At 41.4% G+C, this 23659-nt stretch overlaps 4 protein-coding genes across 4 annotated transcripts; 2 read left to right on the forward strand and 2 right to left on the reverse strand.

The window, feature by feature from the left end:
• Positions 1-5903: 5903 nt before the first annotated feature.
• LOC136448968 (uncharacterized) lies at positions 5904-7951 on the reverse strand. Its single transcript, XM_066448722.1, has 3 exons — positions 7604-7951; positions 7150-7308; positions 5904-6825 (listed from the first exon to the last, which is right to left on the reverse strand). Exons 1-3 carry the CDS (start codon positions 7826-7828, stop codon positions 6631-6633), a joined length of 579 nt encoding a protein of 192 aa, XP_066304819.1. The 5' UTR covers positions 7829-7951; the 3' UTR covers positions 5904-6630.
• Positions 7952-8919: 968 nt separating this feature from the next.
• LOC136448966 (uncharacterized) lies at positions 8920-11380 on the forward strand. Its single transcript, XM_066448720.1, has 5 exons — positions 8920-9287; positions 9725-9859; positions 10028-10131; positions 10322-10529; positions 10771-11380. The coding sequence occupies exons 1-5, from the start codon at positions 9062-9064 to the stop codon at positions 10908-10910; spliced, it is 813 nt and encodes a 270-aa protein (XP_066304817.1). The 5' UTR covers positions 8920-9061; the 3' UTR covers positions 10911-11380.
• A 425-nt stretch (positions 11381-11805) lies between these two features.
• Positions 11806-16408, reverse strand: LOC136448964 (baculoviral IAP repeat-containing protein 7-like). Its single transcript, XM_066448718.1, has 7 exons — positions 16089-16408; positions 14189-15268; positions 13757-13923; positions 13312-13466; positions 12671-12947; positions 12372-12479; positions 11806-12058 (listed from the first exon to the last, which is right to left on the reverse strand). The coding sequence occupies exons 2-7, from the start codon at positions 15106-15108 to the stop codon at positions 11838-11840; spliced, it is 1848 nt and encodes a 615-aa protein (XP_066304815.1). The 5' UTR covers positions 15109-15268; positions 16089-16408; the 3' UTR covers positions 11806-11837.
• Positions 16409-16502: 94 nt separating this feature from the next.
• Positions 16503-22279, forward strand: LOC136448967 (uncharacterized). Its single transcript, XM_066448721.1, has 5 exons — positions 16503-17099; positions 18383-18520; positions 18916-19013; positions 19486-19690; positions 20273-22279. Exons 1-5 carry the CDS (start codon positions 16895-16897, stop codon positions 20413-20415), a joined length of 789 nt encoding a protein of 262 aa, XP_066304818.1. The 5' UTR covers positions 16503-16894; the 3' UTR covers positions 20416-22279.
• Positions 22280-23659: the final 1380 nt, after the last annotated feature.

Below are 23659 nucleotides of genomic sequence, written 5' to 3' on the forward strand. Positions count from 1 at the left end.
GCTGCACAGTTCAGCACCTCTAAAAGACTTAATGCCTTTGTTAACCTTTCTACTAAAAAATTCATGGTCATGTGATTTATAGAAGTACTGACACGCACTTTGAGTTTGCATGCACACTATAGCTACTCGCCTGGGCATGTCCATGTGATAAACAGTTTTACTTTCATCAACAACATTTCAGGCATGTTACTTACACTTCAATATTCTAAGCTCCTTCTTGTTCTCAACAAGAGGACATGTATTCCATGAAATTGTTCGCCCAAATCCCTAGCCTAGCAATTTGGTCAATGTAAGTCTGAGGGGAACGACCATCTGAAAGTCTGCTACAAAACTGTTAAGTCTTAGGCCTAAGAATCAAGATGAAAGTAGTTTCTAAGGATGTTACACAGTGACATCATGGCAATCCCCCACCCGACTAAGAAACTAAAACATTAAAATACTGATTATTCAGCATGGAATTTTTTATGACAAAAAGTATTTTAAAAATGTTTGGGGATATTGGTTCTATTGAAGTTCTGAGTCAGTCTTTCCTATCACTATCAGTAACTATAATTAGTATAAAATAATTGTACTAACAAGTCATGCAGAACTGAAAAGCTGATCACACTGTAGGACACGAAACCAGTCAGACTGGTCACTGAGCAACCAAGGAGGTTAACCTCATTGGAGCGACCAACCTCCTTGGAGCGACCAAGTGTAAATATGTTGTCTGCACGATATTTAACAGTGTATCTAACAAACATTTTCGCGTCATTCAAAATACCAAATCAGTTCCCTTTTTTTGTTGATCGTCCCTAAAAATCTAGTGATCCAGGCCAACTTACTAGTAGAGAGTCTAAGTTGGCATTGGGCGACCAGATTAAAGCGCGGATTTTCGAGCAGATAACAAAAAATTACAGTTTGAACTGTTAAACATATTATTTAAGTTTCAACTACTGTTCACAGTTAACCCCGACCCAAGTCAAGACCCTTCGAGAGCGTATTTTGCTGTTACCATCATGTACTAGCTGCACCCTCAAGCCAAGTTGCTCAAGCCAATGATCCGGCAAGGCTGGCCAAAGTGACCCACACTGTGCACACATACCAATGTTCACGTAGATTGTTCAAAAGCACCAACCATGACGCACGAACGCGACGGTTACCACGTTACTGCTGCTGTTATCAAGAACAAACAAGTCGCCAGAACAATTCAACCGAATAAAAGTTCAAAATGGCGGACTCGCAGCGAAAAGCGAGTGTCTGCGTGTTTGTTTTGGCGGATCCGGTTTTGTGTTACGCAGTGCGGACTGCACTGAGATCTCTCCAATACGCTCTTGTCTATTGGTCACGTATGACCCAGCAGCTGGTCAAAGGTCATACCAGAGACGACCATTTGACAAACCAGCGGGCTGAGGAGAAGAAATGGCTAAGAAAAACGCTCATACTCACCTCCCTCACAGTACCCCAATGTTCGGAAGAAAAGGTAATTTCAGCCTATGGTTTGAGGACTAGTTCTCACCATGCGTTACGTCATACCGTGCAGGCATTGGTTGAAACGAGCCCTCGTGCTCTTGATTGGCCAGCTAGGAGGGGATTCCCCTTCCTCATGAAATAGTCAGGTCAGCTGAGTCAGGTAGGGGACGCCCGGGTTCTAAATTAAGGGGCATGACTTTGGGGAAAACGGCTATGGCTTCCATATGATCTCCAAGAAATGTTCAGATGGTCCAATTCAATGATTTCATAAAGTATACAATGACACATCTTACACGAATTCAACATGATCGACCAGTCTCTACCATTCTTTTTTAATAGTCCAAGTAGATCTATGGGTGGCAAAGACCGTATCCAAAGGGCAAACAAGATTGCGAGACTACGCTGGCTATAGGGAGAATATTTGCCCGGGGACTGAGTTTGGCTAATCTCCACGAAAACATAATTTAACCCATGATGACAGACACCCACCCACACACCCAGCGAAGTATATTCGTGCAAGTCTACACCGGACCACAGTTGATCTTTGAGCTCAAAGTTCAATGGTTGTCGATAACATCACGGGACACGCCAGTCTCGTGACTCATTTGAAATACACAGGCGTCATTAAAAATCCACGACCTACTCCCTAACTAGAAACTTCTAGATTTAGAGAGTCTGTCACGGAACACGATAGTGACCAGCCAGTCTCATGAGTTCGGTTGTTATCTCTTATCTCCATGAAAAATGGAGATATTGTTTTGGGTGTGTCTGTCTGTTTGTCTGTCTGTCTATTTGTGTTTCCGGACTACTCTAGTCAGCATAACTCAAGAGCCTCTTGATGGATTATGATGATATTTCGCATGTGGGCGGGTGATGTGAAGCCGAAAATCAAGATCGATTTTGGGCCCCCTGGTATGTGACCTTGGTACTGCAGCAGAACTTCAGATTTTGTATCTTTTGGCCTGGACGTGCTGTGGTCTTGATTTTGGGTGGCAGATAGTTTGTGATGTAATAAAGAAGTGGTATAGGTTTGGGCCCCCTAGCAGCTTCCTCTGGAACTGCAGGGGCGTTTTTGTGAAAATCTTCTTAGGAGAATAACTGAACAAAGGAACGACGGATTCCCTTGATATTTAGTATGCATGTAGCTTAGATAGAGATGTACACATTGAACTGCAAATTATGCTAATTTGGTCTTAATTTGCATAGCTAATGAGCAAAATCTATATTTGCAGTGTTTTCCATTATAAGACTCAAATACATGTAACGTATGTAGTTCATGAAAAGTGGATCATAAACAGATACCAATTATGCAAATAAATTCCTAATCTGCATAATTAATGCAAAACACCATATCTCATCTAATTGGAAAATTATAGGACTGTCAATATGATACTTAGTATGCAGGTAACTTTGACAGAGGTATACATAATGAAGTGTAAATTATGCTAATTGTGACTTAATTTGCATAGCTAATGAGGAAAATCTATATTTGCAGTGTTTTTTATTATCAGACTCAAATACATGTAACATGTAGTTTATGGAAAGTGGAGCATCAACAGATACCAATTATGCAAATGAATTCCTACTTTGCATAATTAATGCAAAAACACCATCATTCATCTAATTGGAAAATTATAGGACCGTCAATATTGCAACATGTGTAAGTTAGATAAAACTGTTTATGACCAAGCATATATTATGCAAATGTGTAGGTCATTTGCATGAATAGAATTGTTCATGGAGATATGAGGTCGTGGAACTCTTGTTTATTCAGTGGTTTATTGGAACCGACCACTCACTCGCAGCCTTACCTTATGACATCGTAAACACCGAAGGAAAGCGGGTCATTAACGTTATTATTATCATACAGCCATTACACGCTCCCTCCGCAGCGTCCTAATAAACAGCACTATTCCAACACTGAATGCGTGTACGAGTCTTTTCTGGAATACATTATACGCATGAGCGCCAAGTGGCGCGGCGCCTGGGTTCGTCGCACAGACGGTCCTGGGAAAGAGATCGTATTTTCCGCCAATAGCATGCTGGGAGAAGCAAACTGTCCTGGGAACGTGTTGATTATTGGCGGGAATGCCAAACTCCCTTCCGTAGCAAACTACCTTCCGTGGCTAAATCCCTTCCGTGACATAACTCCCCTTTGTGACGGGGTATCTAAACAGCGCCAACAGTAAGGTACTTTGTAAATCTTCGTTTCTCAGAACGTATCACCATTGTACAGCATTTTACCCCCCAAAATCGTCAACTTGCGTCTTGTTTTAGGCCGTGCTAGTTAGAAGAAATAACGGTTAAGGAAGATCGCCCATTCTGGCGTACTAATTCTGGCGTGCACACATAACTATTCTGAGGATCTGTCAAGAACAAACAAAACAAAAGAAAACAGACAGCTGTGAATTCTAGAAAGTTTATTTTGTTGAGCTTGATCTGACATAAATTTATTTCTAAGCCCACGATTTAAACCTATGGCTTCTCCGGGGCGCTGGGTACGAGCGTGCATAAGTACTGTAATCTTACACATCTTGGAGAATTTGTCAAGTCATAACTCAAGTTGAAAGTATAACAGGCCTACTTCTAGTATATCCAGATCCCTCAGTAAAAATACAATCGTGATCAACGTCCTTGAATTCTGTTAACTAGAGTTCCACGACCTCATACCTATGCCAAATGATTTTAACCTTTATGACTGAGGTCTTATGAGTGTATCTCCTCGATTATAAATCGTACAAGTTAATCATCTTTTCCACCCAAATAACAGAAGTTGTCCAAAGTATGAGCTTAAGGTAACTTTTGATTTATCATCAATTATGCAAATGAGATCCTTATTAGCATAATCTAATTCAACGACATTCACATTCACATAAATTTCAAATGCCACAAGTATGAAATTTTACCAGTATGGAATTACTTTAGTTTCTCATTAATTATGCAAATTAGGTCTTCATTTGCATATTTTTTATCAATCAACATTACTCTCTTATTTAGTTACAAATGTCACATATTGGAATAGTCATATCATGGAACGCAGCGAGTTGTTGACATTTCCTCTTTAATTATGCAAATTAGAATCTGATTTGCATACATAAATTTTAAATACATAAGATATAACTGTATTAGCCTGACGAATTAGCGCACCTAGCGGTCCTTCCATTTTTGGAGCGCCTCCCCCAAACTTTATTCATTACACACATTTTACACACATTTCTTCATCAAAGGTACATAGGCAGAGAGAACACAACTGCGTTCCCTCTGAATTGTGTACCATTTGTTACAGATTTCATTAAAATCATTACCAATGTACAAAGACAAATACAGAGCTGTTAAAAAAATTCACTGCACTACTTCAAGTCAAGTCAAGTCAAACGGAAAACTGAATGTTCAGGACCCGGAAGGTAAGTTGTTGTACAGTCTGATGGCGCAATGTAGGAAGGATTGCTGCAGTCTCTTAGTTCTGGCATAGGGAACAGTGATGTTGTGACTGTTCCTTAGTGTTCTTCCTGTGGCAGAGTGTCTTAGAGCAGGCACCAGGTCGTGCAAAGGATGGTCAGTTCTCAGCATGGCCTTGAACAGAGTCACAGCAGCGGCTTCTCTTCTCTCCTTCAGGGAGGGAAGGTCTGGAATGGAGCGCCTGCCACCGCGCGAGATAATCCGGAGGGCGCGCCTCTGCACTCTCTCTATACTGGCTGCCAGCTCCTCACTGCAACCAACCAAAAGGACGTGCCCGTACTCTAGAACCGGGCGTATGAGACTCAGGTACACTTGGATAAGGTCATCGACACTCATGCCCTGCTTTGCTAGCAGACGGAGGTAGTGAAGCCTACTCGATGCCTTTGACACCATAGACATCATATGGTCACGCCAGGAAAGTTTGTCATCAAAGATGAAACCGAGCCCTTTGGCGACTCTGGTGATTGGCACAGGTTCGCCCCCGAGAGACAGAGGCGACAGTACAGGTGGGTGTCTGGTAAAGCAGATCAGCAGCGACTGACTTTTCTTGCCGTTCAAGAGCATGTCGTTGCGGTCGGCCCAGTTGTCCAGCTGCGTCGCTTCCTCTGTCATAGCATTGTCACTGTCGGCGTTCTCGACGGAAACTGATCTTGACAAGCCCACGTCGTCTGCATAACCCACGTCTAAAGTGTTACTGTGGACTGTGGCGCGAGAGCTCATGAACAGAAGAAAAAGATAAGGCGACAACACTCCACCTTGCGGAACTCCTGACGTAAGATGCCGCCAACTACTGAGCTTGCTGTTGACAGCCACGCGCTGACTGCGACCCTGCAGGTAGTTATACAGCCAAGCTACCATACGTGGATTGGCCACAACGTCATTCACCCGCTGTAGTAGAATGGAGTGGTTCACCCTATCGAACGCCTTGCTCATGCCAAGACAGGATAACATGAATTATGACTTATCTAGGCCATCGACGAAAACAAAACAAGTTTGCAAGGTGAATATTTTGTTTATTATCATGCTTGATATAATTGGATAGACAAATAATCACATGGTAACTTATATTCTTTACTGTATTCTATCTGATATGAAACTTCAATGATTGATGTATCAGCAAATCAACGACTTATTTGTAAGTTTTCTAAATAAAGGCAAACCATACACAGGCTGGTCTGTATATAGATGAGAAACAATTCGAATATTTGAGAATTTGGAAAGAATCAAACAACTGTGATAGTCCTTGCGTATTTGTACAGCTAGTGGTATGATCCTTTTCAAACAGTGTTGATACTATAAAATTATACATCAAGATTTAAAACCCATGTATACAAAGTGTAGAAAAATATATATTTACATGTTCTTTGTTCACTCCTTGATATCTATTTACATCTGCTTATACTTCATTTGTACCGAATTATGAGCTTTCAAACGTTGACAAAAGCAATAAGATTGATACACATTTGAACGCTTTAGTAACTACTATAACATCGAATGATTTTGTCACACGATTTCAGCAAGGTTTTCAGAAAAGTTGTTTTTATCCCAAGCGATTATATACACATACACCACAACCTCTTTAATCACAAAACAGCGCTAGCTCGATTGTGTTCGCCACGTCCATATCGGTCCCAAGAATGCCGTCGACAAAGTTAGCTGTCATAAACCTATCGAATGACGAGTATGGCAGGGCCCTTACTAGTAAGAGACACTTTGGCTTCATGTCTCCATTGGTACTATATCCTCGATGTTTCCCTTGCACCACGGGCACACATTGCCGCGTTCCCTGACTTCGAACCCGCACACTGTACAGATAGAGTGTCCGCACGGAGACAGTAGGCAGTCCTGCTGGCGGTCCGCACAGATGAAACAGGTCTCCGGAACGGGTCGCGGTGGCGGTGGATCCTCCGGGATCTTGGACATGAAAAATATTGTTATCTATTCTGCTAAGATGCACATAAAAAGGAAAAGCATCGTGACAATATATCTGAATGACCCTTGCAAGGAGAAACTCATATTCAAGTTTTCATTATCCTTTGGTAGTTGAATTCTTCAACTCATGATATCTCTATTCATATCCGATCACATGTACATAAACATATCTACATACTGTAAGGTTTGAAGTTCAGTGACCACGCTGTGTGGTACACGTACAGAGACCCTTGCGCACGCTATGGTATTATCTCTGCAAAAACAAACAAGGAAAAGGTAACAAACAACCTGAAGTAAAGCATTTACCTCCTCCCAAATGTCTTCAAAGTCCGAGTCAGAATCCTCAGAGTCTTCCGCCTGCACCGACGCCACAGGCAAGGTGTCTCGTTCACTGAGGGCGCTCTCACGCACAGCCAGAACCACAACGTACACTTGGTCGGTCCGATCAACCATAGCCAGAAGGTCCTGTGAGCGAACATGGCAAATCAGATATGGCAGACTTCGCCCTTATGCCGCACTATTTTGCGAGTAGATTAAAAAACAACAATATTTCATTCCCTTGAGGGTATTAGAACAGTAGATATGACCATAAACATTCAAAGGTATATCAGATAAGTCTCAAACAATATCTAAATTAAAAGCATGCTCTTTGAACAGAAACTATAACTTAAAATTACTGCGTCAAGAAGACAAAGCTGTCAGCTGTTATCTTCTATGATTATAATACTTCCAAAGCCCTAGAGTTATCACATCATCTTACCTGAACAATGTCGTTAACATTGCTAGCTGCCCATGGGTTTCCCACCATAAGCACGGGAGGCCTTGGCGCAGGTATGTTTACATGACGCGAGTAACCCGCTCGCCGAGAACTGAACTGCAAACGAAACCCGCAGAATCCACAGCGAAGTTCATCAACACCGCAGGCGAACTCGTCACAGGTCGGGCAACAACCCGCAAACTGCATGTTGTTGGTGGCGACGTCCATGTCACAGTATTCAAAGTTTGTGTAAAAGCAAATATACAGAGGATTGAAAACAGGTATTCATCGTGGCGCAGGTGGAATTTCCCGACGGAAATAGAAACGTAAATCCCCCAGGTGTGCGCTCACGGGGCTTTTTTTAACGTGACGTAACGTTGGCCTTTGACCGGATAGGTTACTTGTTTACAGTAGGTACTGTTTTGCACTGAAAAGGACTTTACGCGGAGGGTATTTGGACTAACATAGTGAAATGATTGAATAATTCAGAAAGACTATCTACCTTCCTATGCCTGTTTTGTGCCGTGAGACACAAGAAAATAGCCAACCAATTGCTAAGCAACACATACAGCGGAGAATCATGATAGATTTGACAAAATTGTGCTTTGGGGAACCGAATCATTGAGAAAAGTTGATGAATTGGGATGAAAAGGTCAGTGACTTTTCACCGCAACGAACCAGATCAGACTGGATCGGAACAGGAAACATAAGAAGCATCCATAACAAAGTCTCAGCCTTGGGCACGTCCAGACCTGTCAATCTTATTTTGTTGTAACGTTGCATAGTACATGTGTGCATATAATTTATGGGATATTGATGACAGACGAGAATAGAGCCAGATGGCATATGTACAGAACGTGATCTATATATCACTGGTATCTTGTCCTGGTAGGCTGAATGTTGTTGTAGATAAACAGCATGCCCTCGATGGACTGATAGAAAGCAAAGTATACTTTACTCAAAAGGCCCTGGCTTCAAGCCAGATTTTGTTACAGACATTTCATGCACTGTTTTGTGTACTCAGATTGTAAGAAAAATCGTATATTGTGGCTTAGGCTATAGGTTTACGCTTTCCTGTTGCTTTTCTAGTTGTCTGCTAGTCTACTAGTACTGCATGTAACGTTACTGCATACGTGATGGCAAATCAGCATTCCACAGTGGATTGATGTTATCAGTAAACACGCAGTGGTATTCAAGGGAAGGTGGCCCTACTCTGCGATGAGGCATTGAGCTTCAACAAACCAATACAGTACTAGCGTTACATACGATCCGTATCGCCAGCAGTGGAAATACCATATCGTCAGGGAGTTCCCCAAATGTTAACAAAGCGCTGTTGTACTCAGCTGGTTGTACTTGTGGGCATGCTTACTCGTGCTCTCAGAGGCCATACGATCAAGTACTGTTTCTCGTCTTATCTCATTACAATTTTTCATCTGTCTTTTTGCAGCGTCAATGTGAGGCATGCAACACCCTTCTTTGTTCCTCTCCATTGTCTGTCTGCTCTTTGCCCTTGCTGCTCGACCCGTCGCACTTCGAAGACTCGCCAGGTCAGTGCTACGACATCGTGGCCCTTTGATCTGCAGAGAGGGCACGTACGCCAGCGAACCGACGAGGTCGTGCGAGCCGTGTGGAGAGCTTTGTCAGCCTCAGAGGGGGACACAGAGAGAGTGTGAGTTGCGCTGCAAAGGTGAGAGGCAAAAAAACAAAGTATTCAGTACTAGTACTAGTGTAATTATGCTCTTTTTCAAAGGCTTCGAAGACAGGTGTGTTGTTACGTATGCTGTAGATGAACCTCTCTTCTTTCCCGACTTAAGTTTATTTCATGTGAAATTTATTGAATGAATCACGTGATTCACCATTGACATTATCCGCACTTAAACTGTGGACATGCACATAGCGGGTAAAACTGGCCGAGGACAAATATTAAGTTTAACATCGGGAAATTCCAACGAAGTCACTGAAAGGGGGTTCCCCTCTTGTTATGCCAGTGTGGCTCACAGCAGTTGCACCATACATACTGACTTAATGTGTGTAGAAAACATACCGGCAGCGACGACACCCGATAAAAGGTGTTCAACCTTAAATGATCTATAGTTATTTACACTGTCTGTCTTTGACACCTAGGCTTCAGCATTCCGACGGTGATCGCGCCCCTGCATGAGAAGGAGACCGCAACACAAGAAACAGCAGCTCTAAGGCCAACTTCAGTCGTGGCACCCATCCAAAAGATGGGTTCTGAAGATGTGCAGGCGAAGACAGGTCTGTAGGATCACAGTCCATATCAGTCGACGATATGAATGCAAGCAAAACGTCTTAAAAGCTCGTGAAAATTGACCAGTATTCTCTACATTTATTTGTTGACATAATTTGACCTGTTGCTGATTGTGTAGCCTAAATATTTTCTCTAACTTAAATCTACAAATGTAGGACTCACCATCTGGCAGATTGCTGAAGTACTAGCCATCCCCTTTGGATGTATAATGGCTGGCCTGGCGGTCCTTGGCTACTGCCACTTCCAATTACGGAGACAGGTAAACGGTACCTTTGCATCAATCCCTTATTATTTCCATGGATATCTTGTGCTCAAAGCAGTAATTTATCACCATTTCCCAGTCTAATTTGGCGGTGTCGATTAATCTCTGGGTGTTTTGATGAGCACATCGCATACTTTTCTCATAGTTATAGCCTGTTCATGATCACCTATTTTCCCTGTTGGTTTAGGTCCAAAAGCAGAGCAGCTACTCACCAGGACCGGCATCGCTCTCTCAACAACAACCTCCAAGTGTCCATGTAGCCGTCTCAACTCCACAAGGCTTTGCCACCCCACCTTCGGTGGTTAGCGTTGGTCAGCAACCGCGGGCAGCGCCCGAACAGCCACCATTGCAGCTGCCACAAGAGAGTCCGTCACTGCCCATCATGGTCACTGCCGGTATGTCGCATTTATCCAGCGAAAGAACGTGACCTTTTGCAGAGCTTTATTTCAGTTAGCCTGGACTAGCTTTTGAATTTTGCGTACATTGACAATGTATTTCTGACCATTTCTGTCAGTTGCGCGGTAAGAGGTGTAATGGTAAAGGGTCTGCTTCATTGTCGATACAGCTAGCCTACTGTGTTTCAAAGATCTTTTGGTGACCGCCTTTGCATTGACTGTTCTTTCTCTGTTATGATAGGTGAACGGACTGCTCCCTCTAACACCGTGCACATCTACGCTACTGACACAAAGCCGCATGTGCACAATGTACAGAACGACCTTGTTGAGGAAGACCACGTGGCAGGCAGACAGAGGACACGTCAGGAGACCGAGATCTAAGACTGCAATGACGGGATCTCCCAACAACTGTCTCTCGTACCATCCTCATTTCCTAGATTTTGATTTCTACTAATTTAAATCTTCCTAATGTCATATTGTTGTAAGAGAATGTCAGCGATGTCAGATCTCGGTAAAGACTTTTGATCGATAGAGGTTTATTTGCCACCATCGTGAAGTCTGCATCTCATTATGATTGTGTGTAACATTTCTTGTGTAAAACGTTAACATATTTGTCACTATACCCAACATGAAGATGTGTTTCTGTATGATAAACTACTGCACTGACAAAGTAATGTCTGTTCACCGATGTCAGGCGGATCTGTAAACCGTGATCCTGGTCACTTAACGTTCGTCTAACGTATGACGTGGTACCTTGGTTGACGTGTGTAGTAGTGAGAGGGAAACACTTTTATGATTGTTGGTGTAACCTTTGTGACGTAGTCTTGTACCTCGTAAACATAAGAAAGATCAGCTTGACATGTGTCTACTTATGGTTTATGAGTTTGAAAATTGCAAACAAAACTGTTGCTTTTACATCTTGTTACGTTCGTGTGATTTTCTGTTTTTTATTGATCAGTAAGGTTTGTTCTTTCTATCCCTCGTTTGTATGTCCAAGCTCTATTACAGTCCATGGTGTTACGTTGTACAGTCCCCAGCTTCTGTCTGAGTGAAGATCATTACACATCATAAACTTCATACTAATCCAAGGGGACACTTTAAACTATTGAAAAAGCCACAAAGAATCTATCCGACAAATGACCTTTCTTATACGTTGATTTCCCCGCCCCCGATGCACCGTCAAGCACGATGCTCTGTTTGTTGTATTTAGCAATTTTCTAGTTTAAAAAGGTTACATTGTGCTATCTGAGTATAAAAGAGACATGGACTCAATAGATTCTGGTTGGTTTGTTTATTTGAATGTCATCCTCACGCAAGAAAGGTTTTCTGAATTTTCTGAACCCGTTTTCGACATATCGGACAAGATTGTTTTCTCCTGCACATTGCATTTGCACACTCGACACAGCAACAGAAATGACCACATGGAATTAGGACGACATTGGAATTGCGATACAGGCAAATCTTACAAAGACGTTCTTCTTCTAACTCACGAAGTTTTCTCTGTAGAGCATCCTTTGAAGTAGGTGTTTCTGCAAAAGATGATAAAAGTCAGTTATAAAACGTTTATTTTATGGCCCGTCACTGCGATTGTCCTTTTTGTCAGCCATGATTATATTATAAACCCTGAATTCCTCCACATAAAAGTAGACCATGAAATACTGATTACTTCGGTGGTGACATTATGTGTTTTACTCGTATTTGTATCTTTGATATCTTAAATCAACTCAGATATCTAAAGTAAAGGACACATCCACAAATGATACAACTGCACTACTTTCATGCTTTTCATTGAATAGGTTACAAAAGTAATAATAAGTCCCCTTACTAAGGGGAGGCCCTTACCATCCTGAATGGCATGTGGATTCTCATTGATTTCCACAGACTCCAGTTGGACAGTTGGTTCTACTTCATCTTCTGTTGTGTTATTGCTAGGCTGTTCCTTGCTTCCACCTAAATATTGAATATATATAAATGAATATCATAAAGAAAATGTTAAATCTTGAAGCATAATCTAGAGGGCTTGGGTAGTTGCTTGATAGTTATTCATTATGGTGAACAGATGATCATGAAAATTACATAACAACTGCAATTACTCAAAAGGAAATTACAATGATTTGACTTGTTATTGAAATGAAAAATACCTTCTTTGCCACCGTCTTCGACAGCCAGCAGTGCCTCTACAAGGCTAGTCAAAGTTGTAAATGGCTGACCGATACTCCGTAGACGTTGTCCGACGACCGTCTCAATGTTATGGTGATCAAAACCCATCCCTGCAGCGTCTCTGACTACGCGAGATTCCATGGCTGTTTCCAGCTCACTGCCCTGTTCTCTCGGTAGATGATTGCCTTCTTGTACCTCTATCATGGAAGGTCCACCCATGTGGTGTTCATGTGTTTCGACGACCGTGCTGCAGTGTTTCTGCAGGTTAAAGAAGATTGTCTGTTTTTGTCTGTGCTCTAACCTTTCTTCTAAACAGCTTCGTACCAACTGTAGCTTCGGCCATTGCATATGCACAGTAACTGTCTCTACAAAACATGATTGTGTTGTGTAAAAGGGAACTCCAATTGCCTCTCAAGTCGACTTGTTTTTCTTAGTTGAAACTGTGTAACTTTGGGCGAGGAGAAAATTCATTGCATCTTGAGCTAGCAATCAGGGATGACTCACACACTATTGTTGGTAAAGTAATGACTATACATGTGAGTGTTTTAAATCTTTGTATCTATATCATTCTTTACACAGCATTAAATAGTAGCTCCTAGAGAATAGGAGCTTAGGATCATACCTTAACATCGCTGATGTATGCAATGCCCTTCTCCTGTTGGACGAAGCCGCACTCTTGTCCGTACCATCTTGCATGTTCTGTCCACGGGTCGTCGGAGGGCTGCCAGTCTTTCAGACCCCCGTCACACCAGAAGCATTTCACCTGGTCATCGATATCTGCATAGAGATCAAAACGATTGCAATGGTCATAGATCGTGAACATTTCATCCAGACTAGCTATGGATGATATCAAGGCCTTTGAGTTGGTTTTATCATAAGTAACAGTCACTGTATCCAATAGATGTCATATTTTCTACAGGTTTTTCGGCAACATCACTTTTAAATGAGTTTTGTTTTCGTTTGAAATAAGTTTAGATGAAGGGTGCATGCACATAAAAGTACAGAAGAGCAACAATTGGATGTATTAACAATGTTTTCTCGAAGACATTAAGATTATTGTAACTTACAGGTGTAAAAGAACCCAGCTTTCGCCAGCCGTCGTGGTGAGATGGGGCTGTACAGAGGCCAGCGGAAGAAGGTCGACATGCGCGAGTCCTCTGATGCCAGCTCTGGGTGCTTTGGTCCAGCAGCTGCCCTGACGGAAGGTTGAACTTGGCTTTCGATATGTCCGTAACTGTCAGAGATGGGGCATGTATAATGATTAGCTCAATATACACCATGTTTTTACGATCGTCTTAAAAATCAGTTCATAAATTTTCATATCTTTTCAACGCGGCATTCCTTGGTATCAAATAACATGAATGAATTTTCAAAACTACCGTCTTCTCGTCTTGTTGAAACAGGATAAATTATGAACTAAGAATACATGTTCATTTACAATCTTGTGTAACTAAATGTTTCCACAAGGTTAGGTTTCGTTTGAAAAGGTAAGAACCTACCTGATAAACGTTGGCTTTGCTGTGAAGTAAATGGTTTCCATTGCAGACTGTCCCGTGGTTTCACCGATAGGGATATTTGAGGTAGCCATACCTCGCACGTATGGACAGTGTCTATAATGCCTCTCGTGTTCTACTCTAGGGTCGTCTCCCCGTTCCCATTGGTGGAGTACACCACCGCAAAAGGCACATTCTACCTTGTCTCTTACCCCAAGGTAGAAGAAGCCTTCTGCTGCTAGTACTTCTGGTGTTACTGGGGTGGCAAGTGGCCAGCCATAACTATAGTATGTATGAAGGCGGTGAATTTCGGTGTTCAGGTCTTTCCTACACCTGTGATCACAAGTTCTGATATCTACAACGTGTCCTGCAGATGTGGGTGACGGTGTTTGTATGGATTGATGACGTTTAGCATGTTTTGCCTCTGCTTGATCTTTATGAAAATCGTCGGCATTAAACACATGTTGCTTAACCTCCTGGTTTATTTCAGATCTGTCAAATTTGTCCGGAACATCAGAATTTAACGGCAAATGACTTGTACAACTATCAAAACCGCCTTGTCTGCAGCTGTTTTCAGGTTGAAGTTTTTCAACTTTTTCTCTCGCATACTTACAATGAGGAAATAGCTCAAAATGTTTACGCAAAGGGTCCTCTCCTTCTTTCCAAGTGTTTATATTGACATTTCCATTACAGCTAAAGCATTGTAAATAGATCCCGTCACCAGGGTAGAAAAACCCGGCTTCTGCTAGCTTAAAGCTGGATAGGTACAGCGGTAGTGCGACAAAAAGGGAATATGTGGCCATTCTGCTAAAGTAATTAGAATGGTTAGGTTTATAACCACTATCTGTTTCTACCACACTGCGGTGAATGCTATCGGCACGATCTGATGTTAGATCACTGTCAGCAGAGTCATAACCATGTGCCATTTGACGACGTTTTCAGTTGCAAATTAATATGGGTCACGGGAATTTTGTTGTGGAAAAGATTTTGGTTGTAATGTCCAAGAGACTTGGAACAAAGGACTGGGAAATTTTGGAAATGGAGAAATTTCGTTGTGCTTGAGTGTTGACCTCCGCGTGACGTAGCCTGCACTTGTCGGAAAGAAACAGAAATCAGTTTTACGAAACGGCAAAGGCAAGTATAACATGTGAAAATTGATATTTAATGATACATTCACAGCAGTGAAATAAAAAATCATATCCATGTTTGTGTCAAGAAATGTCAACGCTTGTCGTGTGATACGCATCGATATGTATGAAGTGGTTTTTATTATCTGACAGGAGAAACATATTTTGTCTAAAATATGTCATATCACTTACACACAATTTAATATGATAACATAATTGCATGGCAAGTGTATAAGATAAGATAAAGTAAGATACGATGACTTCTACTGTATGGATATATGTGCATTTGTTTGGTGAGACTTTGGTTGAATTTCTAACACTTAGACAGTTTTGAATGCACAATCATGTATTGTTCAATGATATGTAAACTATAAAGTAGATAACATATTATATTACATCATATTATATTATATCATATCATGTTATATCATATCATATTGAATATAGGTTCAGGTATGGAAGACGTACATGTAAAATATTATATAAACCATGCGTTCAACACTCATTGCTGCAAATGTTTCGTAATTGTCATATGTTTTCTTCCCATGCAAATATTTTTCCTTTCCGGCGGTTAAAAGTCACCGACCAGACTATTGATATTGATGATAACTTAATTGTCAATGGTCTTCGAATCACAAACGCCACAATTCCGTTAAAGACACTTTGCTCCAATAGCTAAAACCTGAGCCTCCGACATCACTTTGAAACCATTGCAATGTAAACATGTCACGGTACACCACTCTTTTGGCGGGCCGCCAAGTTCCATACCTATTACTCACCCTCGACTCGAGATCTTTGCAAACGTGTGCAAAAAACGGTGGTGACGTGTGCACCGTTCCGGTCCAACAACAATGCCAGATTTGTCTACTGCGTTCTTCAGTTTTCAATTTCCGCCCAGCACTGCTGCCTTCTGTGGATTGTTGCTTCTAAAGGCTGGAACAAGTCGGTTTCCTTACGTCAGAGGTTGATGTAATGGAAAGCCGGCACGCAGTACATCGATGTAACGGTTTGATTTCAACTGATGAAGTCTATTCGGGGCTTAAACGTAGATTTTAGAAAGAGAGTCACAGCAGCCTAGGCCCGCCCGGTCGGGAGACGCGGGACGAAAAGGTCTGAACAAGTGCTCTTCACTGTAAAATGTTCCAAGGGGATTCCCCTTGGTCACAAAACCCCACCTCATTTGTTTGCATGGACGCTGCCATTCCAGACGTCCTGACACTTTGCACGAGCTGCAATCTATTGTTTCCTCACAACCTGTGCACATTCCTTTGGAAATAACGGGGCACATGCTTGTACGATTATCCGGCAGAATCTTAATCTTGATATTGCTGCACATAGCGATACAATTATCAAAAGCCACTGCGAAAACTAGTAACCAAACATGTCTCGCTTCAAAAGGTCTTGTTTTCTGATTGGACGAGAGACGCAAGCGCAAGCGTTACATGGGAAGGGGGAATCCCATTCGTAACGCCGCCTGAGCAAGTCACGGAATTCCCCCTGCACATATCGGTACGTACGCTGACCGCAGAAAACTTTATCGACAGTATACCTTGCCTTTTTTTGTGTGAGCTCTACTGTTTTGAACATGCAAGTCTTCATCTTTGGAGTCGTCGTCTGCTTGTGTATAATCTCTGGAGCACAGTCTCGTTCGCGGCACAGACCCGGCAGCCCCCCGTTGGAGTGTGGGTTGGACGAGTACTACAACTCTGCTACACATCACTGTGAAGGGTGTAAGGATCTCTGTCAGCCACACAGGGGCACACTTGGGGAATGTAAACGACTTTGTTCAGGTTAGACCACATAATTCTTGACAGTTGTTTTGCCTCAACAGGCATGGACAATATGAATTAGAGATATGGCTTTGTACCTGTGATTTTGGTTCTGGGTTATTGACTAGGATAAAATGAATTTTTCAACCTTGGTTTTGTAACATGCTCGTTTTGTGTTACAAATAGGAATTAACAGTATGTAGAAAGTATATATTGCGTCGACATTTGGGTCAGTTTGGCGGGAAATCCTAACCTTTAAAAAGCCATAAAAGTTCAAAGGTTATCCCTTATTTCATCATCCGGCGACACCTTATTTGCTCACCTGAGACCGGAAGTGAGTCACGGGCTGTACCACCCATCTACAGAGGGGCGGACTGGACACAAGGGAGGGGGATTTTATTGCTGTATGTGAAGTACGTGCCTATGTCAATATGTTTATTGATCCTCACTCAAAAGTCAGTATGGGCAAGTCCAAACTGGTTCAACTCTAAGAGATGCCCCCAAAGAACGTTATGAATGTTTCAAAGGTATTCGTAACTTGCAAGTACAATTGGATTTTTGGATATTTTACATTCCCCGAGAATACAATTTTATCCACAACAATCACAAGTATGTCATGCAGGGTTGATTTTTGTTTGTGCCATGTGTGCTTGGACGTATACGTGTAGTTGCTATGTCAATGTGGAAACAAAGACGACTGACTTGGCAGCTCTCCAAAGATCCGACAAACAGGTGTGGTGTTACGTGCCACCACTGGCGTCTGTTGCCCAACTTCCTCTTTTTGATCCCTCCATCGAAACTATCGGCTTTGCAATAGGCTAGGGTTACTGCCACAACATGTTTTCTTTCAGTCCTCAAGCCGTCACACTGTCAACGACCTTCGGCGGAATTTGTTGATCGCCAGAAGGTTGCCGAAGTTCAAAATCACAAGCTTATTTTTCGTCTGTTACATTGGACGGGGCTTGTAGACCTGCAAACATCAGGCGATTCCTGAAAATCACACAGAAAACACTTCCGACCGAAAATGTACTTTAGAGCTCGCAGAACGGTCGGGTGATCTCTTTTCTGCTGTCTGACGGCCCCTGTAGGTGTATAAACTGTCAAGACCACCTGTTACAGTAAAGCTGTCGCAGTAACTGACAGCATAGATTATTTAAGTGCCATGTTTACTGACCCAAACACAAATTGTGACAGATCGATCGATGAGTGCACAGGCGTCTACAACAGTTTCACAGAACTTTACCATATCATCTGATTACTGAGTTGTTGCATATAAATTAAGTATTCTTTCTGTCCGTTCGTAGCCTACGAATTTCCGACAGCAGTAGTGATATCTCTTCCTGATGGAGAACAAAACAAGCCATCGACCTCTCCCGGAACGACAACTGTCTCAGTGACAGAACCACAGGACCTGCACAGACACAATCCCGATAACGACGAAGGTTAGTCCACTTAGCTTATACACATGGATTACGTTCAGAACACAGGAAAACAAGTCTCGAAAATTTAGGATAACCGCACAGCATGGATTAGCTGTCATGCTGACAGAGATTCAGTTCGGCAAAACCGTCCTCACACCGAGTCTCCAAACAATAGCGGCCTCTTGCGGTATTCTAAATCATTCAATCATCGATGAACGTCGAGCCTATTTGGTAATACGGCATTGAGTATTTTACGATCCCAACGAGACAAGGTGCATTCACAGTCATCTTAGCACACTTGGTTTTGTGTAGCATAGTTTGTCAAGCATTTGATGACAAGTTTTGGCTAAATCATCTCATCTGAAGTTTGATTTCAGAAACATCTATATCAATATCAATTTCTTTTGATGCATTAGAGTCTATCTTCTGGAGGTATGGTACAGCGGGATTCACCATTGCGCACTTTTGTGTCACCCTGACATTGGTCCTCGGTTGTCTTCAACAGCGAAGGGAGGTAAAGACTTCTTATTTTCTGTTTACCCATGTATCTTTTTACTATATGAAACGTTTCGCCGATGCTATCTGTGCACACTTCAACTATGATCAATGATAGTGGCGTGAACAAACTTGAGGGCTTAATTTCAAATGAATGAACCCTAACTTTCACGGTATATTTAGATGTTTTCTGAAAGACCAACTTTTTTCGGCTATTCAAGATAGGCCTCTAGTAATGTTAGAATAGATTTCATCAAATTACTCTGACTCTGATCTGGACAACTGCAGGTTATAATCATAGTAGATTAGAACATACACGTGTCTTGGAAATTAAAGTCGTTGAAGTACAGTTCGGTGTTAGCAGCACACGAATGTCCTTGAGTTAACTTCGATATCTTCACGTGTTCAAAAGGAGCTTAAAACAGGGACTGAGCTTATCAAAAGTAAACCAGATCAGAAAGTTTTTTTTTTTACAATACCACTACTTGCAGATCCGTAAGCTGTGGAGGCTTCAAAACCCTCACCAGCACCAAGTGCAGATCCAGCCTCCGGGGATGCAGCCTCCCTGTGGACTTCCTAACAACCCACCACCATACGTACCACCCATGACATGCGCATGCGCATCCCCATCAGCAAACATGACTGCCCAGCAGCAGGCTAACGAGGCGGAGCCACTGCTGACATGGGCAAGGCAAGGTAGGTCTATCATGACTGTGTCAGCAGGCTGTTCACTAGTCTCATCTAAGAATGTCCCCTGTCATTGCCTGACACTGTGTTGGCAGGTACATTTCGGCATTTTTTTCACTCAAATAAGCAGCTCTGGGGCTTGACACGTAAATGTGCGATCATAGCAAATGTATTGTAATAAAGAGAATACAGAGTACCATTACAAATGGTAATGGGTAAGCTTTCAAATGATTGTTATGATTTAATGTATTGATTAAGTAGCAAATTGCATATGATCAACCTAAACCAAGTTTCAAAACTTCCTGTTTTAGTTTTGTCATTGGACGTTCTAACCATTCTATTCTGATGATGCTGAGCCGTTCTGAAGATAATAGTGCAATGTAGTAGGTGCACAACTTAATAACTGATATGCTAGTACACCGAGTAACATTGGCTGTATAGACTCCATACCAAACTTCTATTCTTGTTGATATTTGCAAAGTCGACATTCCAGACCTACTGTCAACAGATGTTAATCACCTTTTTTGTTTTCCAGCAAGTATTTGGTAACGTTACCTGTGAGATTTTTAACAATGTTCTTTTCCTTTATAGACGGTTCTAATGATGTTCCCACCGCCCCATCCAACCGTGTTCCCATCTACACAACCGACACTAAGCCACACACCAGCGACCAGGCTGACCTTCTCCGACAGGATCAGTCTGCCACGCGGACTCCCTTCGAGACGGAGATTTAATTTTTTTTTCCAAAATAGGCAGTGAAATGAAATTTCCTCTGTCATGTCTTTTCTGAAAACATCTATGTAATCTTTTAATCAATTGTCTACTGTCATACTAGCTAATGAGAGTCATTTCGTGACGTCACGACCTGTTGCAAACTTGTTCCACCTAAGAGCACAAGGTAGACAACTGATTTAAAGACTACATAGATGCTTTCAGAAAGACCAACTTTTTATGTGAATGATAGAGGAAGCTTAAGTTTCATTTCACTGGCATTTCATGTTTTGTTTTCACGTCGTAGATCTGAAGGCCAGTAAGAGCAATACAAGTAACGACTTCTTTTTGTGTGTGTGTACGTTGTCGACATGTCATGTCGTGAGGTCTACCTGTTTAACGGTAAGGTTTATTTTTTGTTGTTTGTAACTTCTCATGGTCCTTCGCCATAGCCTTTATCAACAAATGAAAATTTACATTCAAATGGTACACATGAAAGTATGGTACGGCTTATTAAGTTAAAATGGGTTTGTGTACTTTGCATCACGAATTGCAAACACGGCTGTTACGGGTATATAAGTACTTTTCTTGTTGTAGATACATGGATATGTAGTTTCAAATATTGAAAAAACAAACACTTCTCATCTGGGGGGGGGGGGGTTCTTGGACCTACAGGCACCGCACTGTACTGTTTGTTGATATTGATTACATTAGTTTAATCTGACCTGACGTATGTCAGATTACTTATATATTTAGACTTTTTTAGACTTTTATTTCAACCTTAATGGCTAAGGTTTGTCATTGTTTAGTTCTATTTACTATTCTATGACCCCGTAATAAGTTATTACACTTGCGTGCGGTACTGCCGCCCATGGCCATGTCTTTATCTATGATTCAGTTGACTTATATAAAAAAAATGAGGAATTTGAAGTTGAAAATGGCAGTAGCTTCAAGTCATGTAGTGAATGGTCAGTTACCAAATGCAATACCTGTTTCATTGTGCCTTTGCGGGGTAGTATGCGTTATCTACACTGTTAGTCTTGTCTCAGCCGAACGATCAAAACTGCTAAATGATATGGCACTGAGCTAGCCTCTATCAGTCTCCGCGGGTCGCTGGGAAAATAGTAGAAATTGGCCAAATAGAGTCAAATGTATGAAGGGAGTCGGCTACGGACAGAGGGTCCAATAGGCAGATGGGAATGTTATCCTCCATGGCCAAAGTCCCCCGGCAAATGTTCTCTCTATTTCCGACGCGGTTAGTCTGGTAGAGACTAGCACTGAGCATGTGACGTTACATGGTGTCGTTTGTTCAAATATTCTTAGCTCACATTGAATTTGGGCCAGTGTAACATGTATCAGACGTACAACAACATGATAATTGGTTGTACAAGATGGGTAAGATCATTGAAAATCTCCATAAGAAGCGGATATAATGACAGCTAATTGTAAAACACCTCTTGTGAATTATCATACAGCATAGATTAGTAAATGTTCTGAATTGATTGGTTTTATGACAAAACAACCACAACTATTGTAACATCTGCGTTGGCTTCCGTTGTTGGTTATTCATGATTGGAAATATTCTATGATCATGTTATTTTAAGAACATTAAATACTATGTATTTCATATTTAGTAGAAGTAAAGTACCTTGTGATTTTTTGTCTATCATAACGGCATAAGAGTTTTATTATGTCGTAGGACGGATGATTGTCTTATACTGTTAGAGGGTCCTAGAGTTGTGATTATTTTCATATTGCATCTTGATTTTAAGTCCGGCATATTTCATATGTATATGGTCTCCATTAGAAATCAGTTGACTTTATGATCAACTTAACTGTAGGTGTTGCACATTAGATGAATTGATAAATAAACGGTAAGTCGAATCAGATCAGACTTTGAACGAAGTTGTTTGTACTACGGGTGCGCCATAATGTAATCACTAGTGCGCATGTACAAGTATTGCGTTGGGAATTTATTTCTGTAACTAAGGATGAAGTACAAATAGCAAACGGTTCAAGGGGCGGAATGACTAGTATGCAAACATTGAACTGCTTGCGGTGCATTTTGTGAGTAAACATAGACATGTCCTTGCATGTCTGACGTCTGATTGCCAGGTCAAACTCTTACCGACTAACTAACCTTTGGACCAACTAATACCGCTACAATGAGAAGCTTATCAGTTAGGCAATATTCATAGGGGACAATATTTCATTTCATTTATGATGTTGGCACATTTTATGAGATGTCAGAGGGGCAAGCAGAAAGAATACTTTTTGAATTTCCAAAGAACGAAATGGAGATCGAGAACATTCGAAATAATATCAAATGTTACTTTTAAGTAACCTCTTGATACAAATGAATAATTTTGAGTTTAGGAAAATTCGTGTGTTAAGGCCGGCCCCAGAATTGTCTTTTAATATCAAGTAATACAAAATAAATCAAGCAAGAGAAGAAATTCTCTGCAGAGTCAGACGTTTCAGATATCATCCACTGTGAAACTGATGAGAAAATCATCCACTGTGAAACTGATGAGAATGAATCTGTTACTGGTTTTCATGGCTGTTCGAAAGCAAAATATACACTACTTTCAGAGCCTCCGGCATGAACTAAAATTTGTTGACATAACAGACTTTCACACCAGAACAGCTGGAGAGTGACTACACGATGAGTCTTGCAGAGATCTCTCTGAACTATTACTTTTTGACAGGGCAACGTCTTTTCCGTTATGCAAGGCCATTCATAAAGTCAGCTGGTTGGAGAAAAGAGTTACCTTTAGGAAAAATGCCATGAACAGAATGCCTTAAGATATCCCACTTTTCATACCATGTCACCGTGTCATGCGGATGATCGATTACCCATTGCTGGGTAATATGCGGTTATTGTTACCTTTCTTTCATTAAATAAATAAAGTCATGAAAGCAACAGAAACTTTTTACAATGCCTCAAAATTTAATAGAAAAATTAGCATTAGTAGTACAATATGATGTTTGATGAGCATTTCAAATATCAACGCTAACATGACAGTACACATGGTTAAATGACACCTCACTAGTGCTAATGAGAGAATTAAGTTCATCCTGTTATCATCTAAAAATCCACAGCAATGAATCCAGGTAATGTATCTAACACTACGTAAAATACAGTAATGCAGTTTGTATCACAGTAATTGTTGATGCTATTAATTATTTACTTTATAAAGAGCAAAAATCTGACAGAAACGCACACACGTAAAGCCCCTGTCACACTTGTGCTTATATACAAACCCG

Source organism: Branchiostoma lanceolatum, chromosome 14, assembly GCF_035083965.1.
Source record: "Branchiostoma lanceolatum isolate klBraLanc5 chromosome 14, klBraLanc5.hap2, whole genome shotgun sequence".
Lineage (NCBI taxonomy): Eukaryota > Metazoa > Chordata > Leptocardii > Amphioxiformes > Branchiostomatidae > Branchiostoma > Branchiostoma lanceolatum.